Genomic DNA, 21,181 nt, shown 5'->3' with positions numbered 1-21,181 from the left:
CTCCGCCAGCCATAATCGCGACGCTTGCCATTTTGTTATTATACTATTCTAATTTTTTTTTAATTGGTTGGGAGAATTTTCTTCCTCGAGATACTGTTTAGTGCAACGCTGCCAGCCATGACGGCTGTGAACTTTACATAGTTCATAAAACTGTTGCTTGGGTCGGATGTGAAGTTTTCTTTTACAACTTTTTTGGCAGCCCAGCCGATTCCGGCGGCGAGACCTGTAATGGTGGCGGCATCCATGAGCGTTTTCACGAGCTTGTTGTCGGACATGGCGGTTCAGATAAAATAAAAAAAATATTCAATTGAAAATTTTTTTGTTTATTCTTCACCGTTTTGCGAAGCAAAGTTTGCAACTTCTTCACCAGATTCAACTTCTTTTGTTTTTTTTATACCTCTTTTAAAAATTGTATCCTCATCCTTTTGCACCCGAATAGCGGTTTTAACGCAGTTTTGGAAAATTCAAAAAGTCATACACATACTGCACCTTTAACAAGGTTGTCAAGAATAAAACCAAGGGACATTGTCGGTATAATAAATGAAAATAAATGTTCAAAGAAATTTTTTAATCCATCGGACGGATTCCTCTTTGTTTGCGAGGTCTAATGGCATTTTGGATTGTCGAAGGCGTGTCTGAAGAACGCGTTGCAACCCTTCCAATACTTTCTGCTGTAACTGGTGTGTCATCAGTTATAAGAGTTGGCGGAGCTTTAAATGTTGGACTTCTTTTTTCGTTTATAAAGCCTTTTATGTCTTCGCGTTTCACTAAGTTGTAACGATTGCACCGCCGATACCAAGAAGATATCCATTGATTTGTGGTGAGACCGCTTGATTGCGGCTGAGCCTCGGGCGGAGCTGGTTCCGTTACGTCCGGTGGTGTTGCATTTCGCTTTGCAGCAGCAGATTTCTTTTCCTTTTCTTTTGCAATATTGCAGCAGCCTCGACAGCAGCTTTTTTCTGTGCTTCACGAGCCTGTTTTGTTTTTTCAGCTGCAGCTTGCCAGCAGCAACTCTCTTTGGATTTTTGGCAGGCTTTGTTGCAGGAGTTGTTGAAGTAACTTGTTTCTGTTCTTCTTGAGCGATCGGAGTTTGTTCGAGCTCGGCCATTTATAAAAAAAATAATTTATGTGTTTTTTGTTTTTTCTTATTGCTCTTTTTCCTCTTGGGCACTTTCGCACGCGAAGTGTGCGACTTTGTGCTTCGTTTAAAATGTGCTTTGTTGTGTGGCGCAGCATTTGCACGGCAAGAAGCGGCCGCATTTCACAGACCGCCTGCCAAGTGGACAGCTCTTTGCTGTGATGTAGTCGTTTTTGATTCCTTCTGTTATTGACGTCCTTGATATTTACGGCATACCAACGACTTTAGTAACAAGAAAAATAAAGCTGTCAATCAAGCTGTCGGTTGTTTTGGATCCACGTATGCCTCTATCTCTTTAAGTACTTTTCAACTTCTTTATCTGTCAAGCGCTTCACCTGCTCGTGTGTCAGTTGCACACCGATGCTTCTTTGGCTTTTCCTGTTGAAACAAGGATTGCAAGCTGTTCACGCAAAGCAGGAATGTCAGGGCCTTGTGAGTGCCATGCGCTTTCTTCTCTGGTTCCTCCTACTTCCTTACGGAAGCTAATTCTTGTTCACTTGCAGCGCCCTTGACGCTCTCGGGAGGAGAAGTTGCGACGGGTCCCTTATACTTAAAAATATGTTCATAGAAAATTTTGTGCCGTAGGGTGGCGATGAGAAATGAAAGATGCGAAAACTTATTTTTTTTTAGCTTTATTTTTTGTTCCTCATTGGCAAGTTCGCCAGCATCCTCAAAGATTGCCTTCTGGTCTTGGCAGAGGGGGTGTAAAAGAAAACGATTGCCGCAACATTTTCGCGGATGAGGATGTTATGCTTGTCATTTTTGAGTTAACACCCTATGCTCAAGCCTGCGTGGCGAGCAGAGAAAGCAAATTCACAACTCCCCTTTCTTCCTTTTACATCTTTCGAGAGCACAGTCGTCGAGGATGATAAGCGTGTTCGTACCCTCAAAGAAATTTGAAAGCCTTAACAAGATTCCACCTCGTGCTGCTCGCAAATGAAAACAAAAATCGAATATTTCCTAGCGTTATCTTGTTGTGCTCGAAGTCGGGCAGATGAGCACGATGTAGTCAAACTTCCTCGGAAAGGGCCACAAAGCTGATTGACCACGTATCTTGTTTTTCCTGGTTCTTCCCACAATGAGGGCGTTGAAGGGTATATTGGCAGGATCCATCTTCGTTCGTATATGTACCTAAGGTACACTTTTTCAAAGAAAAAATTATAAAAGCACAGATTCTAACTGCCTGCCAAGTATATTCATTTGGGCGTCGCTGATTACGTAAATGTGGCAGTTCAAATTACCTGAGCCGCTTGCTTTCCTCTCTAGCTCAAGCTGGACACCGTCCTTTGTGTTCACAAGGCGCGTGCCGCTTCCGTGCATCGAGTGGTCAGCCATGGAACGCAGATCAATAAGAGGCCAAACTTGTCTTCTGTGTAAAACTTTTGCAGAGTCATGTGCTGCGTTTTATTTTTTTCTTTCATGTAGAATCTTTTAACTTCTCCCCAAATGTCCATTCCTTCGATGCCGTTGTTGTACAGATGTTTGGCGAGCCGTTGACAGTGATGCTTACTTTTGTAAGGTCCGGGTTAATGTACTTTTCCGAGCTCCTTGCACCTTTGTTATATTGCTCATAATAGGAGCAAGATACCTTTCATGGACCTCCTCTGCGGGTTGACCCTTAGATTCAGACGTGTGTCGGAGCCTTTTGCAAGTCACCACTTTAACACGCTGGATGTGGTCGTAAGCGAACTCTTTGCCGCCCGAATAAGCGCTGAACGCTTCATCTGCTTTCCTCGCTTCTTATCATCTCGTACTCCAGCTGGATGTTTGTCAACTTGTATTTTAGTTTTGTTGTTCTGGCTCTGCCCTGTTCGGCTGCCGCGAGCTTCGTTCGCCGATCGTTGTATGTGCCTGAGGATAAAATGCCCCATGGTCAGTTAAAATCTGGTGATCCAGGCGGATGCGGTATTTATTTCCATATATCTCATTCGCTTTTTTTCTGCGTCCACACCTGAGTTTTCTTTCGCCAGCTTTGAGCGTTTTGTTAGTCCTCTCTTGCCCTCTACCCTCGTCGCGCTCCTCCTGCGAGGAATCCTCTATTTTGTAGTGTCTAGCCAACCGTGTCCTGCACGACGGTCCTTCACTCTCTCGGCTCGCTGCGTTGTCAACCAGAAAGTTGTTGGCATGGCCTCCGCTCTCGTGTTGAAGCGCAGCGCCAGCGAGCCGGGCACAATGACCTCGTTTTCGTTCAGCTTGGGCACTGAAACATACAACGTTTCCTCTGGATTGGCTTCTGTGCGGTCAAAAGTGATTCGTTTTACCGCGCGCTCGGCTTTCAGTGCGCCGAGTATTTTCTCTGTGCGTCCCGGTCGAAGGTTTTCTTGAACAGCAGCCTCTCTCGATTGGTTTTATTGTTAATTGAAAAGTTTAATTTAAAAATATATATATAATTAGCGTGGCAACAGGTGGTGGTGATTTTGGTTCGAGGACCCTGATTTGGACCGATCTTGACCACAACAGTGATAACGATGATGAAGAGGAACAAGAGGTCGACACACCCGACCATTTCAGCCCGGGGAGGCATCCACACCCTACCATGGGGGTGAACAACATGAAATGCAAAGATGCAGCACGAACAGAGCGGGCTGCCACACATCCTACGAAGAAAACTTTTTTGGGAAGCTTTATTCATCAGATGACAAACCGGCATGATTGACAGAGCTAAAATTTTATCAAAGAAAATTCCCCAAATGAACTTCGAAAATTAGGCCCAATAGGTTTTAGCAAAAGAGTGGCAATGAAATAAATTGTATCCTTTGGATCAAAAGGTGGCGAGACCGAATTTTCAAAAAGACGGAACTGGCCTTCTCAAAAAATTCACAAAAAGTTTAAAGCCCCCTTGGGCCAGAAGCGGAATCTCTGATTGCTAAGAAATGAAGAAAAAGGAAATGAGACAAGATTAAGAGAAGCTGAAAGTCAAATACAAAGGCAGAAAAATTGACATGCAGAAAGAAAAAGCCACCCAAGAAGTAGAGATTAAAAAAGCGAATATGCCAATGGAACAATTGGGTCAAATGTTGAAATGAATCAAATTGCGCAGACTTAACAATGAAAAAAATCTTGAAAAGGATTTTGAAAAAAAAAAAGAAGTTGCTGCTCTTGAAAACAAGCTAAGCAGAAGGCAGAAGAACAAAACGAGTCGACCAACTAAGGGCAAGCCTCGCTGCCATAGAGAGCAGAAGAAACACTTGCAAGAAAGGCTCAACGACACAAGAGCGTTGGATGATCTAAAAGAGAAAGAAGCCGAGCTGAAGCAACAAAACGAGGAAGATCAAGCTGTTATAGAGGATGAGATGCCTCCCCACTGACAAACAAGCCGCGGAAGAAAGAGTTGCGGAAAGAACCGAGGAGCTCGGGCGTTTACAAACGCAGATTGCAGAAAGAGAAAGGGCGCTCCACTTCGTGAGAGGATCAAAGAGATCTTCAAAAAAATGGCGTGACATTAACAGCAATACTTCTGGCTGCTGGTGTCACGATTGGTTCTGTTATTGGAGCCATTACAAACGCGTTGAAGGCAACCGGCAAAGCGTTGGGGAAAGGCCTAAGTGATATTGGCTCAAAGGTAGCATCAGCTCTGCCTGGTCTCATTGGCTCGATTGCGAAATTTCTTTTCAAAACCGCTGGTCAAGTAATTGGATTTCTTGCAGAGCACACCTGGCTGCTTATCCTTGCTGTGGTTGCTTTTCTTGTTGAAAAATACATCAAAAAGAGACGTTAGCGCATAAGGGTGTAGAGCAAAGCTGCTGCTCCAACCGCGCCAACAGCGACAGTTGCTTTGTTTATTTCGTGTGAATCATTGGCTACGGCCTTCGTAGGTTTAGCGCTTTGCGCTGCCGTCCTTTGGACGGGGACCGTAAAGGTCCCTAGCTTGTGTTTCAGCAGCGCTTGCGGCGGGTGCCCAATTTTTTTTTGCTGTGGCGCTCTTGTGTATAGGATTTGAAGGGTGGCTGTTTGGTGGGTTGATTTTTGATTTTCCTCCCGCCATCAGTTTAAGAGCTGCTTTTTTTGTAGCTTTATTAACCTCATCTTCCTCCTAATTTCATCCCAACAACAGCCTGCTTAAGCTGGTTATTGTAACCAACAACGCTTTCTGTGTTTATCACCATACGAGCGGGCATCAGCCAGGCACCTGGGCAGACTGCAAGGTTAAGCCGAACCTTAGCTTCGTCGATGGCTAGTTGGTATCTTTGGACCGACTTTGCCAGATCAGGTTGCCTTATAGCGTCTTCAACCAACACGAGGAACTCACTTTGCGCTTCCTTTGCACGGCCGCCTGTTCCAAGTATGCTACTTCGAATTCACCTGCGAACCGAGAATACAGTAGACAAAGCTCTATCGACTGGTTTACTCTCGACAAACCTGCCTGAGTAAGCCCTTCAGTGCCGTTAGGACAAAACCAGTCTGCCTGTGCATATGCAGCGTCGTCTGGCTCGTGATTGAATCAAGTACCTTTGCTTGCAGTTCCACCTTCATCCGAAATTTATCGTAATCGGGGTATTTTGCTCCAGTTTTGTTTGGTCCAATGTTAGTAATCCAGATATAAACGTTACCAAGTCCGTGGTTTGCGCCTTTGTGAAACGGAAATCGCTTGACGGGTCGACACCGAACTCAGCGCATATTCTTTTGTAGACCAGTCGTACTTGTTGTCGAACTGGCTAAAAGTGGGGTCGCCTGGCAAGGCGCTTACGCTCTGAATTCCCCCCATCTGAAACAATATTCGCCTTATCGTGAAATAAACGTGAAAAGATAAAAATACGCAAATCGGTGGCAAGCTAAGAGCTGAGTGCTCTTCATCGAAAATATCTCGACTTATACCGCAGCCTGTTGTCGCGCACCATACCGCAAAGTTAAGTTGCTGTGGCCAATAGCCCATATTTTGGCTAGCAAGCCACCTTTTTGACTCTTTTCCTGATGTATGCTTCAGTTTTGTTTTTTGAAAATCTCTTTATTTCGTTGTGATTTGATCTGGTGTGACGTAGTGTTGATTTGGTGTTAAATATTTTTTTCAAACTCGGTGCGGCTTCGTGAAATCCAACCGCGGGAATTGGCAAAGATGAGCCTTTTGCGCCGCTTGGTGACAGCTGTTGTGGAAAACCGCCTGAATTTGATTCACCCCCAGTGCTTTTTTCATCTCTGGGCTCCAATATTTGCTGTCAGAGCCAAAAACATTTATCAAATGGCCTTGCCCTGCCTTGTAATAAATGTCTGCCGTTGCTGTGTGGTTGTACGCGAACTCACCTGTGCAAAATTTTGTTCGGTCGCGTTTGGATATTTTGCAAGAAAAGGTTTCCATGCATTGTCTTTTGCCGCTTTAGAAATTGTAGTTGCTTCTGGGGTTTTCATCCACTTCATAAAATCTCTTGTTTTTGCATCCATGGTCCTCTTTTATATTAAACATTTTTTATTTTTATTTAATATAAAAATGGTTGTGCTGACTGTTACCACAAAAAAATCAATGTTTATTTTGACCAGCCTATTCCAAAACCAAGCTATATCCGGTTTTAAGTTGTTCTCTTTACAACAGCTGGAATGTTGGAAAAGGATGGAATAGTTTTTTATAAACAAGTGAACAAGGAAGAGAGGCGCGTATATACGGCAAGGAAACTTCTCACTTGATGAATTGGGAGTATTTTTGAAAAGGATTTCCAGAGAAAAACATTTTTCTGTAACAAAAGGCATTGCAGGTCGTTCATTGATAATAAAAGCAAAGGCCAATTTAAAACTTTTGGACTGAACGAAAGTCTTATTAAGTTCTTCAATTTGCCTGGGTTTGAGAATTACGCAAGTATTGAAAAGGAATTTTTTGAAACAATTGAGGTAAATAATGTTTCAAATCCTAAAAATTACTTCATCAACTGTGACCTTATCGACAAGCAACAAAGCTTGCTAAATGGTAAGCCATCAAGCCTTTTAGCGTTTTTTGACATACGTGGAAAACCGTATGAAAACGCGACTTTTTGGCCACGAAATTTCTTTTTCCCCCCCTGCTTTTGCTTTGCTGGAACCGGATCTTCCGCGCCTTCTCTTCTGTGACGCCTCGTGCGCTTCCTGGCGTCATCAAACACTTCTCGCTCTGCTGTTCTTTCTCTTCAATATCAAAAAAAAAAAATAAAAAATTCTGACACAATTTATTTTTTTTATTATCTTCTTTACTTTGTGGGGTATGAAATAAAGTCTAGAGGAAAAAATGGCGTTGACTTTCGCGAGTCGAAATAAAAAAAAAAAACTTGATTTATCCCACATCAAGGGCTTGTCTGACGATGATTTTTTGTGTGTGGTTTCCCACAGCGTCAGACTTATAATAACAGCTTTTTAATGATTATATTTATTTTCTTCTTATTTCGTTGACAACGGCGACTTTGCCGCGGAGGTTCTTACAACGGCGGACATCTATGCCACGGTATCAAGTAAATTTTCCTTGACAACGGCGGACTTCATGACCACGGTATCAAGGTAAATTGTTTCTTGACAACGGCGGACATCTATGGCCACGGTATCCAAGGTAAATTGTTTCTTGACAACGGCGGACATCTTATGGCAGCGCGGCGTCTGTCCTTTGATGACTTGACAAGTTTTGTCATTCGGGTTACGCGTAACCCTGCATTCAATTGATGACGTGTTTAGGCTTTAACTTGGCCGATTTTTGTCAAGTTTGAGAATTGGCTGATTTTGGTCTCGGGTTACGCGTAACCGATTGCATTCAAAGTGATGACGTGTTTTGGTTGTAATGGCAATTTTGGTCAAGTGCAGTTTATTGTATTAGGCTATCGTTTGACATTAATATTTTCGATAAACTGAGTTAAATCTTCTTAATTTTGATCGAAAAATGTTTAAACGTCTAAAATCCGATCTTCACAACTTCCACAATCTATTGTTCCGTATTCTAGGTTTCGCGGCGAGGCACGAATAGCTGATGAAAATTAAATAATCTATTGTCGTTTCCAAATATTCTGTCCGTAAGCTGCGTCTTTGCTTCTTTTTTCGATTAAAAAGGTTTGATAACGTCTCTATACATCGGCCATGCTTGCTTGTGTAATAAAAAAGCTTAATTTTTTTTACTGTGATTGGTCACACGTCATTACTCGGGAAATAACTATTAACTAAATATAAACGCCTGGTGAATAAAAACCTGATCTTATTTTTTTTATGTTCTAGAAAGTTCTTAGCTCAATATTTCACGGTTATTTACTGTTAGTCAAATTAAATATTTTGTTAATATATAGCTCTCAAAAAACACATACAAAAGTTTGAGTTGTTTTCCGGCTAAAAATATTAAGATGAAAAAAACAATTTGATTACGTCAAGGGGTTTCCACGTAATTGACACAGGGTAAACAATGACTTCCTGTGTTACTCAATAATTTATGCACTCACCGGAGCGTGCAAGTTTTGTTTAGCTTGTTAAAACGTTTGCGACAACACTGCTGTCTAATTTTTTTAATTTTTCAATCAGCTCGTCTGTTAAAAAGATTGTTATTTGTTTTTCATTTTCTTTAGTTTTTTTGTATGTTGTAAACGCTTTTCCACGAGATCTTTTCAAGTTTTTCTTTACACTCAAGTTAATTTCTCCAGTTCTCCCTCTTCCCATCTTCGTTTACTCAATAAGAGCATTTGTTCAATAGGAATTGTTTCTGGCACAGCAATTAAAGGTTGGTTGTAATTTAATACAATGGCGCCATACAACGATTGGTACACTGTCGGGTCCGGCGAATCTGCTTCAGGAAGTTAGGAATGTGAAAGCCACTCACATTTTCCTCCTTTCACACAAAAGGGCTGGCCTTGCGGGCCCCACACACATGAGAGTTTTGGCATTGCGACCCCCACACACATGAGAGTTACCGGTTGTGGACACAACTTGCAAAAAATAGCGAGGCGAGACTGGCGAGCCAGCGAGCCAGGCGAGCCCGAGCGGTTTTTTTGCAAGTTGTGCCACAACCGGTAACTCTCATGTGTGTCAAGTTGCTACACATATAACTGGTCAGAACTTTTTCTCTTTAGCGTAAATGCGTTTATTAAGTCCCTGGGGCATTAAGAGTGCCACTAAATAGAGAGTCATTTCAGTTAGCGTGGCAAATTAAATAAACATGGGCGAGTGTTTGATAATATATATTTACACACAAAAAAATTTAAAATAACAATATGTGGTAGTCAGAACTCCAATACAGTCGACATACATACAGTCGACCTTAAAAGAGGGCGGAAAGGGGCGTAAAAACAGGGATAAAAAGAGAAGGGGGAGCTAAACATAGATTTCACGCTTAAGGTATTTACCTTTGCTGTTTATACTTTGCGTCTGTTGGCTCAGCGGTTTTTCTGTGGGTTTTACAGTTGTTTGCTTGGTTGGTTCCATAAACTGCTGATACCGCTTGGTGAATGACGTGAAAGCAGACTGCGGTCTCTTTGGACCCGGTTTCTATGGTAACAAAAAGATTTTCAGTAACATGCGCTGAATGACCACGTGATTCAAGAGCAAAAAACAAGTGAAGTACCTTTCTCATTGGGAATGTCCCGGATGAATCCATGTGATGAGGCGCGGGCGGACGTGAGGGCCTGGGACTGGATCGAGCTGATGTTGGCTTGTTGAACAATGCAAAAGAAAAGGATAAAAAAAAATATTTCAGCATCAAAATTTAATTTTTCAACTTTACATCCAAGACTGAAGGGTTTCATTGAAAAACAACAATAAAAAAGTCCTTCATAGCTATTTACCTTGTTTTCTCTCATGATCAGCGCAGTTTTGAGGTAACGGTACACGTCATCGTAGACTCGAGGGAATTTCATCAGATAACCCATACAGGCCGTGTAACTTCCTACAAGGACTGGACACCAACAAGAAACCATTTAATGGCACAAAGACAAGGTGTGGTAAGAAGAGCAGTTTATAAATTATGGGCAAGGTAATGAAACAATAAAATAGAGCGATTTTCACTTGTGTCGAAAGTATTTTGCGTTTGCTTTGGTTTTGCATCACTATGCTTAGTGATTGGATTAAAAATCTCGCGCCACTTTCTCAGCCAATCAGAATTAAAACCAAAACCAATCGTGTCTCGCTCGCGCACGTTTTCCCGCGCTTTGTGCTGGCTACATGTATTTGCTTCAAGTTTTGATTGGTTCATTGGATTTTCTGGGTTCTTCGTGATTGGCCAGAGTGATTACTTTGCTTTTGGTTTAACGACACTCAATTGAAAACTGCTCTAAACCCGTTTGCAAAAAACAAATTTCACTAACCAAAGTAAGACAGTCCTTAAAAACCTGCACCAATCTAATATGATAAAATTCTCTGATAAAACATGAAATTTAGAGTTTTACTGACACCTTGAAAAACAAATTCCCGTCTTTTTTCCTGACCTTTGGTAAGGATGATCGAAACTTTCAAAACATTTAATTGCTTTAACCTGCAAAGTGCTTCAATTACTTCTGAATGTTGCAGTTCTGAATACATCTTTAATTTACGTTTTACGAATATACAGTTTAGAAAATAGTAGAAATTGTAATAGAAAACATACGTTTGTCTCTGATGGCCTCCAACATACTGATGTAAATGTAATCCACTAGGTCCAGCATAGGCCCATCAGCAAACAGCGCATCCCACAACACAAGAACATCGTCAATAGGAAACTCACGACCAAACAGCAAGCGAATCCAGCGACTGTCAATCACAGAGTGAAAATCCACGTAAATTTACGCTGCGCGGTAATAAATAGTTAAATTTCGAGGCATCTGATTTTGCGCGTGTCGCGCTATTTTACCTGCTGTGTCGTTTCACGCGCCGCGTTATTTTACGACCAGGCAATTTTGCGTGTCATGTTATTTTACGTGATGCGTTTACTAACGCACCACGTTACTTTTAAGCAGTGCGTTTACGTGATGCGTTTACTAACGCACCACGTTACTTTTAAGCAGTGCGTTATTTTACAAGTTGTGTAATTCTACACGGCGCGTTATCCCCCCACCACCCGAGACGTTTTGGAAGCCTATCGCCCTCTTGCTATTAAAGGTCGGCACACACTAGGGGGCTTGTCGCAGGGACTTCGGGGACCAGTCCCCTAGTGTTTACAAATGTTTTTTTTTTTTTCAATTACCTCTCAAACCCATTAATTCTTCATCAAATTAAAACAATGAAAACCATATCCGTGACGGAGGTTTTGATACTTTATTTCTCCGTTTACTTAGCCTGCGTAGCTGGCGGGACTTTTGATTCGCGACCTGAGTGCGAGTGCTTTGTTTATGGCGCGAACGGCAGACCCGAGCTGCGAAGCCGCCAGGGTATTGGGGAGCAGTCGAGTTGAGATGCCGCTTGCCGATCGCACTTCGCCCTATTTTTCTCGCGCCACGCTAATCCCGCCAGCTACGCAGGCTACCGTTTACTCCGTAGTTTTTGTTTCGATTGAGAAGATATATCAAACACTAGAGACAGTGTTTCATTGGCTATCCAAACACCTCGAGCTTTGTCAAAAATACCCCGCTGTGCATCATATCTTCTCGGTGTTTGGATATCCCGATGAAACACTGTCTCTCGTGTTTGATAAATTACTTACAGTCCATAGACTTGCGGTGTGATGTCCAAGTTCTTCATGTGAACCCACAACTCTGGGTCATATTTCCTCAACATGTGTTCCTGGATTCGATTCAGTTTCTTGACGATGGCTGTGGACTACAAAGAAACATAACATGGCGTCAAATCGTTGTCATGACACAAGGAAAAAATAACGCCTTCATAGACAGGAGGAGAAGCTGGCTGAGTGAGAAGTGGGAGTGAACAAGGTTTTCGTTTCAGACTTTTGACTTCAGGCGTGTGACTTCCAACTCTAACGAGCTCTTGCACTCTCATCAAATTGGAATAAAAATAAATAAATAATTATTACCTTTTTAGACAGGGTGAGGATTAAAGCTATAAGCTTGTGGGGCCGTGTATTCCCGATCAAATTGGAGTTTGGAAGTGTTGGTTTTTGTGGAGGGAGGAAAACCGGAGAACCCGGAGAAAAACCCCTCGGAGCAAGGACGAGAACCAACAACAAACTCAACCCACACATGACGCCGATTCCGGGAATTGAACCCCGGCCACATTGGTGGGAGGCGAGCGCTCTCACCACTGCGCCATCCCTGCCATCCCTGCTTTATCTTTATTTTATTTTTTGAGGCAGTTGGTTTAAATGAACACTAAATTTTATCTTCCAATTTTTCCACTTGAAATCCGGTGCAGCTTGTGAACCACTCCCCCTCCCCCTTTTCAATGTTGTACACAAACGAGGCAGGTCTTGCAGATAGTAAATCCAACATTGTTTCGGGGGGTCCCGGGAGGGAATTATATCGAAGAGGTGAAGGGTAAAATTTGTCCAAGGTACTCAAAAAGTGCCGAATGTCTCAACACTTTTGGCGCTCATTGAAATTTTATGACGTCAACTCTCACAAGCACTCAACCTGTTTAGTCGATGAGCGTTGAAGAAAAAAAAACTTTTGTCAGAATACAGTAGTGACTCTATGTGGACAGGTTTGTGACTTACGGGCATAAGTTCTTGATCTGTGAATGGTTCAACATGAGGGTCCAGAAACTGGCAACAAAAAAGTGCGTTAAAAGAAAACTGTCAAAAAGTGCAATAAAACATAAGAGGTGTAGTGTAGTGAATTCTAAATAAGTTGAAAATGCAAACAACTTCTATGCAAACTGCACAAACAAAAAATTTTCTAAATCTATCTAAAAATCTATCGATCTAAAAAATTGATTTAAACTACTTGATTGCATTTTGCAATGGGTAAAGAATTTAAGATCGATGACTAAATAACAGCATAAAATACATGTAATATATTATGAAGCTAGAATTCTTGAGATATGAATTTCAAAATGAAATTGAAAAAGGTCTGACAATGGAGAAGCCAAGCGCCGTTGCCTGTTGAATTTGTTTACAAGTTTGAGGCCTGCCTGAGAAGGCTTAAACAGGCCTAACGTTTTTTATGGTAAATCCTTGTTTACAGAAGAACTCACTTTGTTTCTTTCAGGAAGGCCTTTGACTGGAAGCTGAAGATACCATGTTTCTGTCTGATCCATGAGTTGAACAAACAGAGCACTGTTCAAAAAATTATTTAGGTTCAATAAAATTTAAATAAATATATTTTAACTGCCAAAATTAATAGTACAATAAAGTAAAGTAGCGTAGGAACTTGGGGTGGGGTGGGGTAGAGTGGGGTGCAGTAGGGTAGGGTGCAGTAGTGTACAGAAGGGTAGGGTAGGGTGGGGTAGGGTTTGGTATGGTATGGAATGGTAGGGTTCAGTAGGGTACGGTAGAGTAGGGTACGATATGGTAGGGTACGGTATGGTACGGTACTGTTGGGTATTGTATGGCATCGTATGATAGGACAGCTAGCAATTGCTACTTCTGACTTTTTTTTTTGGCATTTCGTAGCAATTGCACTGTATACTATTTACAACACTTACACTACTTACTAACACTACATGTACTTACACTACTTACAATGCGATGCTTCCTACTTACAGTGAAATATATATTTTTTAAATACAAAAGAGACTAAAATACTATAAAACTATACATGGCACAAGAGCTAATTGACAGAACTTACACTGCACTTACAAAAAATACTGAAATTGTCACTAAACTAATACAGCTACTCACTAAGGATACTAAATAAGATGACAATGCAAAAGGATTCGTTTTCTTGTCTACTTACAATGCATCGTGCTCCAAGAAATTTGGGTCCATAAGAAATCTGGCAATTCCCCTGTAGTTTAAAAAAAACACCACAGACATTACTTTCATGACAATTGAAAATCACAGACTGGCAAGGCAATACCTAGTCAATGCTTCATTCATTTCCTCACAAAATACCTACTGTATAAAATGTACATTTTTTTAGCAAAATATAATATTTGTGCTGTATGGAAGTCTAAACTTACAAGCTTGGACCCTCAAGATATTGAGAAATCAGTGTGTCTTCAGTTAGAACAAAGATGATTGGTGCAAGAAGTTCATGCATACCCTGCAAATAAATGGAAGCAAGGTTGTAAAATAACAATGCCGCTTTCTCAAGTCTGGTCGGTGTCCTGAGCTCGTTTTCCATATGGCGGCTGGTAATCGAAACCATAAAATTACACTAACATTCTCAAACTCATTAATAATTCATTAACTAAAGTTAAAACAAAGAAAATCATAAACGTGAAGGAAGTTTGGATACCCGGTCATAGACTTTTACAATTTTTATAATTTTTTACAACTCTGTAGTTTTTTTTAAGTTGAGAAGATATATCAAACACACAAGACAGTGTTTCATCGGCTATCCAAACACCTTGAATACCCCACTCTGTGTCATATTTTCAACTCTCTTCTCTGTGTTTGGATATCCCGATGAAACACTGTCTCTCATGTTTGATATATTATGTGAAAGATGCGGCATAAACTCATGAAACTTTTGAGGTACCTGTTTATAGCTTAGGGCTTCATTCTTTTTGGCATGACAGAAGAGTATATGAAGCATCATTTCCCTGTGTGTGTAAGTAATTTTAATACTTATTTATAATAATATAAATAGGCAGTTGTAATAATATTTTAAGTTACTGTAACTCAAAATGAATCTCAAAAGATGACATATTTGTTCATATCACTTACTTTACTTTTGATTGCTGGAAAAACTCAATTTCTGGAAACCTGTGGAAGAACAGGGAGTTCAGATCAGAACATTGGACAAAAAATTTAGACAACCCTCCAAGTTTAAATTGGGCCACCAACTGCTCAAGTTTGGTTGCCAGTAAAAAAAAAAAAGATAGTCACTAAATTAAGCTCACGCTTTCAATCCTTTTTCCCAATTTAAGTCGCCAGGCTGGTGACTTTGGTTCCAATTCAGTCACCAGCTCCAAAATTTTAGTCACCAGCTCCAATATTTTAGTCGCCATGGCAACTAAAATGGTCTTGGAGGGTTGCTAGAGCATGTTGTAATATGACAGTTTTCAGCTTATAAAAATTATTATTAATAATAATAATAATAATTATAATAATATAAAAATAACAATTATAATAATAACCATCATCAATATCTGTACTTACAGTCTATCTAGATCTTGTTTGATTGTTGACTTTAACTCATTGTCCAGAAAATACTGTTTCCAAGGGCTCTAAAAAATAATTCCACCGATCATATTGTTATGTAGACTTCAATGCACTATTCCATAAAAGTAAGTGCACTATGCACAAAGGTTAGTGTCAGTACTCACCGTTTCCTCTTGAGAAAGTGGATTGAACACAGCCAAATCAAGATCCTCTTTCTTGCCTTTGTTTGGATCAAACAAACACTGAAAGAACACAATTAACACTTACACTGTAATATTGCAAGAATCAGTTACTGTATGTGCATCCGTATTCAAGCTATTGACTGGAAAGATCAATAAGACCTGCTGGTAATAAGGCGCTGACTTTGGCAACAGCCCCTTTCAGACTATTCAAATGACACAGCCGGCAATACAGGAAATAAAATGGAAGGTGTCATACGTAAGACTCTGAGTAACATCCCCGGGAAGGATGTGGGGTGGGGCTATATTGGGGAGACAAAGGGCAGTTTATTCAACACTGGGGTCCTAATAAATGAACCTAATTTCAGAATATTTTTTATTTTTATAGGACTGTTGAATTTACCATTAACACAAATAAAAGATAATTATTTATCTTACTTTGTTCTTGAACTGTGTGTATTCATTTCTGAGTTTAGTTGTCTTTGCTATCCACTCATCTTTACGTTCAGGAAGACACTCCAAGAATACCTGTCGAAAAAATATATCATTAAGTCCCTCTGTCACATAAATTTGTTATTGACCAAGAAAAAGGTTGGACAGATTTCCGTTTATGGTCCAAGATAAAGTAAAGGTCCACTAAATCTAATGAACAAAAAAATAGGAAGAGGTCAATGGTCAATATTTCTGTATGTATGTAGACCAGTCAAGCTCCGTCTTGATTTTTTCTAACACAACAAATGGCTGAAAAAATGGCCCAATGACCACAAGCGATCCAGGTTAAAATGTGAATGAATCAGACGAAAAAATCTGGAATAGTTGTTTTACCAATCAGATTGTGCATTCAGTTCTTCTGGACCACTGGGACAACCCTTTCTAGTACAGCCAGGAAAAACTACTGAGTCGACACACCACTTGTACATACACTGGTAGAAAAACTGTTGGCTAAATAATCATGGGATCGTGGGATCAAAGACACTCAAGTGTAATAGTGAATAACACATTTTTAGCCCGGGCCAAAGGCGGATGAGAGTTCAAACTCTCACCCTCATTTGGCCTGAAACTCTTGTTCCCGTTTGGACCGAGTTGGTGATAGTCAATGAGAGTTGAAGGAAACTCTCATGAGAGTCAACTCTCGTCAACTCTCAAACTTGTTTGGCCCGGGCTTTAAGAGACTTGCCTATAAGTAATAGCCTTTCAGTTTAACAAAATCCACCCACCTTCCAACAGATGCTTCTAAACTTGGAAAACCTAAGCTTGCCGTCCAATGCATGTTGTCTGATCTGAAATAATGTAAACAATAACTAACTAAAGTTGTTTCAATCTAGAGCAAAGGGCTCATCTGTTCAGTTTTCAGTCCTTTTTTGTTTGTGACACGACTACAGGAATATTGTTGAAGGTGGGAAAATCTCCCCCCCCCCCCCCACCCACCTGGATGGAAGGGTTGGGATGTCATGAAGCGGCCTAATTGTTGCTGTTTCAGATGAGTATTGAATTTCAGATCAAGCTAGAATATAATATACCATATAATTATCACATCAGCTTTATGCTGCCGTTAACAGACCTGCATTAACAAATAAATTGATGTGTAATGTATAATCATTCTCTCCACCATCTGGATTAATTTTTCTAAATGCCAAATGTTACAATTTCCATTCAGGCTAAAACAAAATAGTTATTAAATAAAAATAACTAAACCTTATTCTTCAGCTGAAAAAAAAAAAGACAGCCAACCTACCTTGGTGTAATATGCTGTTGAACCAAATAGCACATCCCATTCTATCCTAAAAACAAAATCAATGAAAAACATCAAAGTTAGAAATAATTTCATACATCACACAATACAGACTTGATTGGCTAAAAAAAAGGTACCGGTAATAATTATTATAATTGTAGAGTTTTGCTGGACTGAAAACTGCACCAACTCAACAACTTAAGGATGTCGCTGCATGTGAAAATTAATAAATATTCATTTCGGTCTGTGGTAGCATTAAGCGACTAGGAGTATTGCTACTCCCCCCTGGATGGGATGCTAGTCCCAGGGTCCCCCCCCCCCAGCAGTAAATTCGCTGGTACCCATTTATACACCTGGGTGGAAAGAGGCACTGTGAGAGTAAAGTGTCTTGCCCAAGAACACAACACAGCACCCAGACCAGGCCAAGAACTCGGGCCATTCGACTCCGAGTCGAGCGCGCTAACCATTACGCCACCACGCCGGCCAAGAAAAAATAAAATCAAACTTACTCTAAGTTTCTTTGTTCATCTGATACATGAATTACTGAACTGGCTGAGCTGTAGTCTGAATCAATTTCGCTTCCATCGGCAGAAATGAAACTGAGTCTCTGAGTACTGAGAGGGTCATCAATAAATGACAACCCTGGTGAAGAAGTTGGAAGGTCATCTACAATGACAAAATCAAAAAATATATATACAAATTAATTATGAACTATTGCAAAATGAAAAAATCTAATTCTCTTAACAAGCAGCATGCAAAGAAGTACGAGTCATATAGCCTAGGGCTAGTGGATTTTATCCTTCCCTTGGCCGATGGGCAAGGAAATTAATCATGCTTATAACGATTTTTTCGGGCTAGTTAAAATTACTTTTGGGCTAGTACATCCTGGCTACAGCTTGTCCGAAGAGCTAGCTGGAAAATTAAACTTCTTTAAGGATTTAAAAGGTGTGCTAAGAGTCCTAGCTTTCTCAGGATCCATGCAAGCAGCCAAGATACTTTCTCTTCACAATGCCTCTCTCCACCTTGACCTAGGAGTACATGTACATGTAAAAGGATGCCAGGAAATAATCCTGCGTGGAAAGAGGCAATGCAGGCTAGCAACATGTTTTGCCCAAGACCATGACATACTGAACCCACTCAGGCTCAGCGCTGAAACTTGGATCATTCCGTCTGGAGTCAGGATTTTTCTTAAGAGGGGGTGCACCACTAAGGAATGGCGTAACTGACTTTTTTCGCAATATAGCAGTTGTGATAGAAAGCTGCAGGTCATCCTCCTAGATCCAACCCTGGAGTTTATCAGGCTAACCATAAGGTCACCATTTATGCTACACACCTGACTTGACTTTGAGTGACCTGAAATTCTTAATTTGTCGATCTAGTTTACAATAATTCACTGAAGTGAAAATCTTTCCCAGCCATCACTAAGAGAATGTTTGGCTCTATAATGTTTATGACCAGTTCTTTAACTTGTGTTTGAGCAAACCTGGATGATTCATGTAAGTTAACAAAAACCAGCATGCACAAAGCACTTTGGAAGTGGGAGACTCTATAATGTCACCTTCAAGATTAACTTAAACCTGACATTCATAAAGTTTAATTAAGCTTTTCTTTAACCTTCTATTTGATTAACCAAAAAAAGTGAACCTTGCTGAGTTCCAAATATAGTCAGACCAGCATTAAAAATTGAAATCAAAAGGAAAAGAAAGAAAAGTGCTCGACATATATACAGCCATTCAATTTTATTAGTTTCTTTTATGAAATTGTCACTGTTCTATTGAAACAATGCAATTAACATGGATTACCAACAGAAATAACTGAAATACAAAAAATTTGCATCCTGAATAAAATCTCATAAATATAAATGACCTGAGATCACTTCTTATGTAGACAGATCATGTCACTAGTAAGATCACATCTTAAAAGCAATGTAACGCATGATTTTGCCTGCAGGAAAGACATCCACCCATTCAACGTAATTTTACACAGCAGAGCAAAATTAAATTTATTTGGTTTTAGGTCTCGTCAAAAATTAGCAAGTTTTTGAACATAGCTATTTGAAAATCTTAAATAATTAACATTAAAGGTTCAAGTGTTTGGTGGTTACGATCTGTTTGTTTGTTGCCTGCTGACAACAAATGATTTTTTTTTCTTTCATATTTTTACCAGCTGTCTGGTTGAGCAATTCTGCATACCTAGCATAAAATTATCTCAAGTCTTAGGCACTGGAGCAAGAAATTGTTAAAAGTAACAACAGTAACGCAATTAAGATGTATTCATTTTTAAGGGATAATCTATATTTTGCATATATGAATGTGTAAAACCAAGATTTAACTTACAAAAAAATTTCAGACGATTTTTAAATACAAAACAGAACTTGAATTGTAATCAGCTTGTCGAAAACCATACATTTATGTTTCCTGAATTATTTAAAGTTATACCTTTTTAAAATCCTGTAAATAAAATAATATTGTCCCTTGTCAGAAAGGATTACCAGATTTTAAATTTACTGCAACAATATACTTGATAATTTTAAAATTAAATTTACACACCTAAAAGATTTAGATATGCATAAAAAGAACTTGTTTTCAGTGAAGTCTAAATCAAAAGCTTCTTGTCTGAACAAAACAATACGCTTGCAAAATTTCTTTTCGCCAAATATATAGAAACAAAAACCATGTGCTTAAAGTTAAGGATTGATAAAATTCTTCTTTGCAAAAAGTGACTAAATATTAATATTAAATAAAATCAAAATCTGCAATAAAGAACGCCCCATGCGTTTGACTTTGGATAATGTTGACATAAATCTTAGTTCAAAAACTTAATTTTAAGCACTGTTGAAATTCAAACCCTACAGTTTTATTACTTTAAAATTAATTTGAATTCAGCTGAAGGCCGGAGGTAATTCATGAAACGGAAAATCAACTCCAAATATCAATTTTTAGAAGTGACCGACTTGTGAAATCAGACACCTCCACTAAATATAAACATTTGCATACTGTAAAGTCGGCAACGATGTATTAAACTGGCACAGAAATTCAAGTAATTCTGCGACGATAGCCAAGCAACATACTGTTCAATCTGAGATCTGAATAAATAAGATATTCATTTTGAAAGAAAGAACGACACTCGATGTACATTACAGTTAACCGGAATTGGTCGATCAATCACCGTAGTAAACACGACGGATTCAGAGATCAATTTCCATTATTGAAGCTAAGGGAATGATCCCTTACAAAAGCTTCAGATATTTATAATATTGGTCTTGATCTCACACAGGTGAAAAAAGACAAAGTCATTCATTCTGTTAATGACAGATCAAGAATAATATTATCATATTTTTATCGTAAGACTTCTATAAAGAAATGGCTTACCTCGATCTTCGACTGGGCTTGGTGTTTTGGAGCGCCCCCCAAATCGATCTAAGGCTTTCAAGATATCGTCAGAGGAAATATTCCTTTCTTTTGCTGAGTATTTATCCATTTCATTGAGTAGTTTAAATGCCAAATATCGTGTTTCTATCCTCCATAAAACCTCTGTAAAGTGAGCGATGATCGCGACCTGCCTGTTTGGAATCCATCTTGGCGAACGAACGAAAATATTGCAGGCTCAGATTAACTGAGGTGTGATCAAATCTAATTTTCTCCCAACTCCACTTCCACTTCGGCGAAACCCGAAAAGAATCTGGCGCTGGTTTCCACTCTTCAAATTTCTTGCTAAAAGATTCTTGTTGGAAAAAAGAGGTCTGAATGAATTTTACGAAGGCAGGAAAATGTGGAGACAACTGACAGCGCGACTGAAATAATATAAACTGCTCCAAATATGCCCGGGGTTGTTTTATACTGCAAATCGGATTACGTCACCAGTTAGTGTAAAATTAGGGAGGGGAAGGTAAGGCTGTTAAAGTTCAGTTTTCCCCAAAATAATAAAAAACAAAATTATGCAAATAAAAATTCATAGAATGGAATTTATAAAAGCGCTAGAGCAACCATAACAAACTAACTTCATGCGGAATTTCAGTAAAAGAAAAAAAACTGCAAGGTTAACAAAATGTTACTAGTACCACCCCCCCCCCCCTG

General features: G+C 39.7%; 1 protein-coding gene across 2 annotated transcripts in view; it reads right to left on the bottom strand.

The window, feature by feature from the left end:
* Nucleotides 1-20,752, bottom strand: part of LOC144659132 (TBC1 domain family member 5-like) — a 30,713-nt gene extending 9,961 nt beyond the window's left edge. Inside the window, exons 1-18 of one of the 2 annotated variants that reach the window (XM_078519578.1) lie at nt 20,477-20,752; nt 17,615-17,771; nt 17,109-17,154; nt 16,591-16,653; nt 15,812-15,901; nt 15,359-15,436; nt 15,192-15,259; nt 14,757-14,795; nt 14,569-14,632; nt 14,048-14,130; nt 13,822-13,872; nt 13,121-13,202; nt 12,642-12,689; nt 11,676-11,791; nt 10,644-10,786; nt 9,847-9,956; nt 9,627-9,713; nt 9,409-9,550 (exon numbers count right to left, since the gene is read on the bottom strand). In XM_078519578.1, coding sequence (XP_078375704.1) covers nt 9,409-9,550; nt 9,627-9,713; nt 9,847-9,956; nt 10,644-10,786; nt 11,676-11,791; nt 12,642-12,689; nt 13,121-13,202; nt 13,822-13,872; nt 14,048-14,130; nt 14,569-14,632; nt 14,757-14,795; nt 15,192-15,259; nt 15,359-15,436; nt 15,812-15,901; nt 16,591-16,653; nt 17,109-17,154; nt 17,615-17,771; nt 20,477-20,585 — 1,576 coding nt within the window. In that variant the 5' untranslated portion in view covers nt 20,586-20,752. The remainder of the gene's footprint in view (nt 1-9,408; nt 9,551-9,626; nt 9,714-9,846; nt 9,957-10,643; nt 10,787-11,675; nt 11,792-12,641; nt 12,690-13,120; nt 13,203-13,821; nt 13,873-14,047; nt 14,131-14,568; nt 14,633-14,756; nt 14,796-15,191; nt 15,260-15,358; nt 15,437-15,811; nt 15,902-16,590; nt 16,654-17,108; nt 17,155-17,614; nt 17,772-20,476) is intronic. The other variant, XM_078519579.1, reaches the window with a different exon arrangement.
* Nucleotides 20,753-21,181: the final 429 nt, after the last annotated feature.

The sequence above is a fragment of the Oculina patagonica genome, chromosome 7, assembly GCF_052425735.1.
Source record: "Oculina patagonica isolate OP01 chromosome 7, crgOcupat, whole genome shotgun sequence".
Classification (NCBI taxonomy): domain Eukaryota; kingdom Metazoa; phylum Cnidaria; class Anthozoa; order Scleractinia; family Oculinidae; genus Oculina; species Oculina patagonica.
This window is presented reverse-complemented; position numbering and strand designations above follow the sequence as displayed.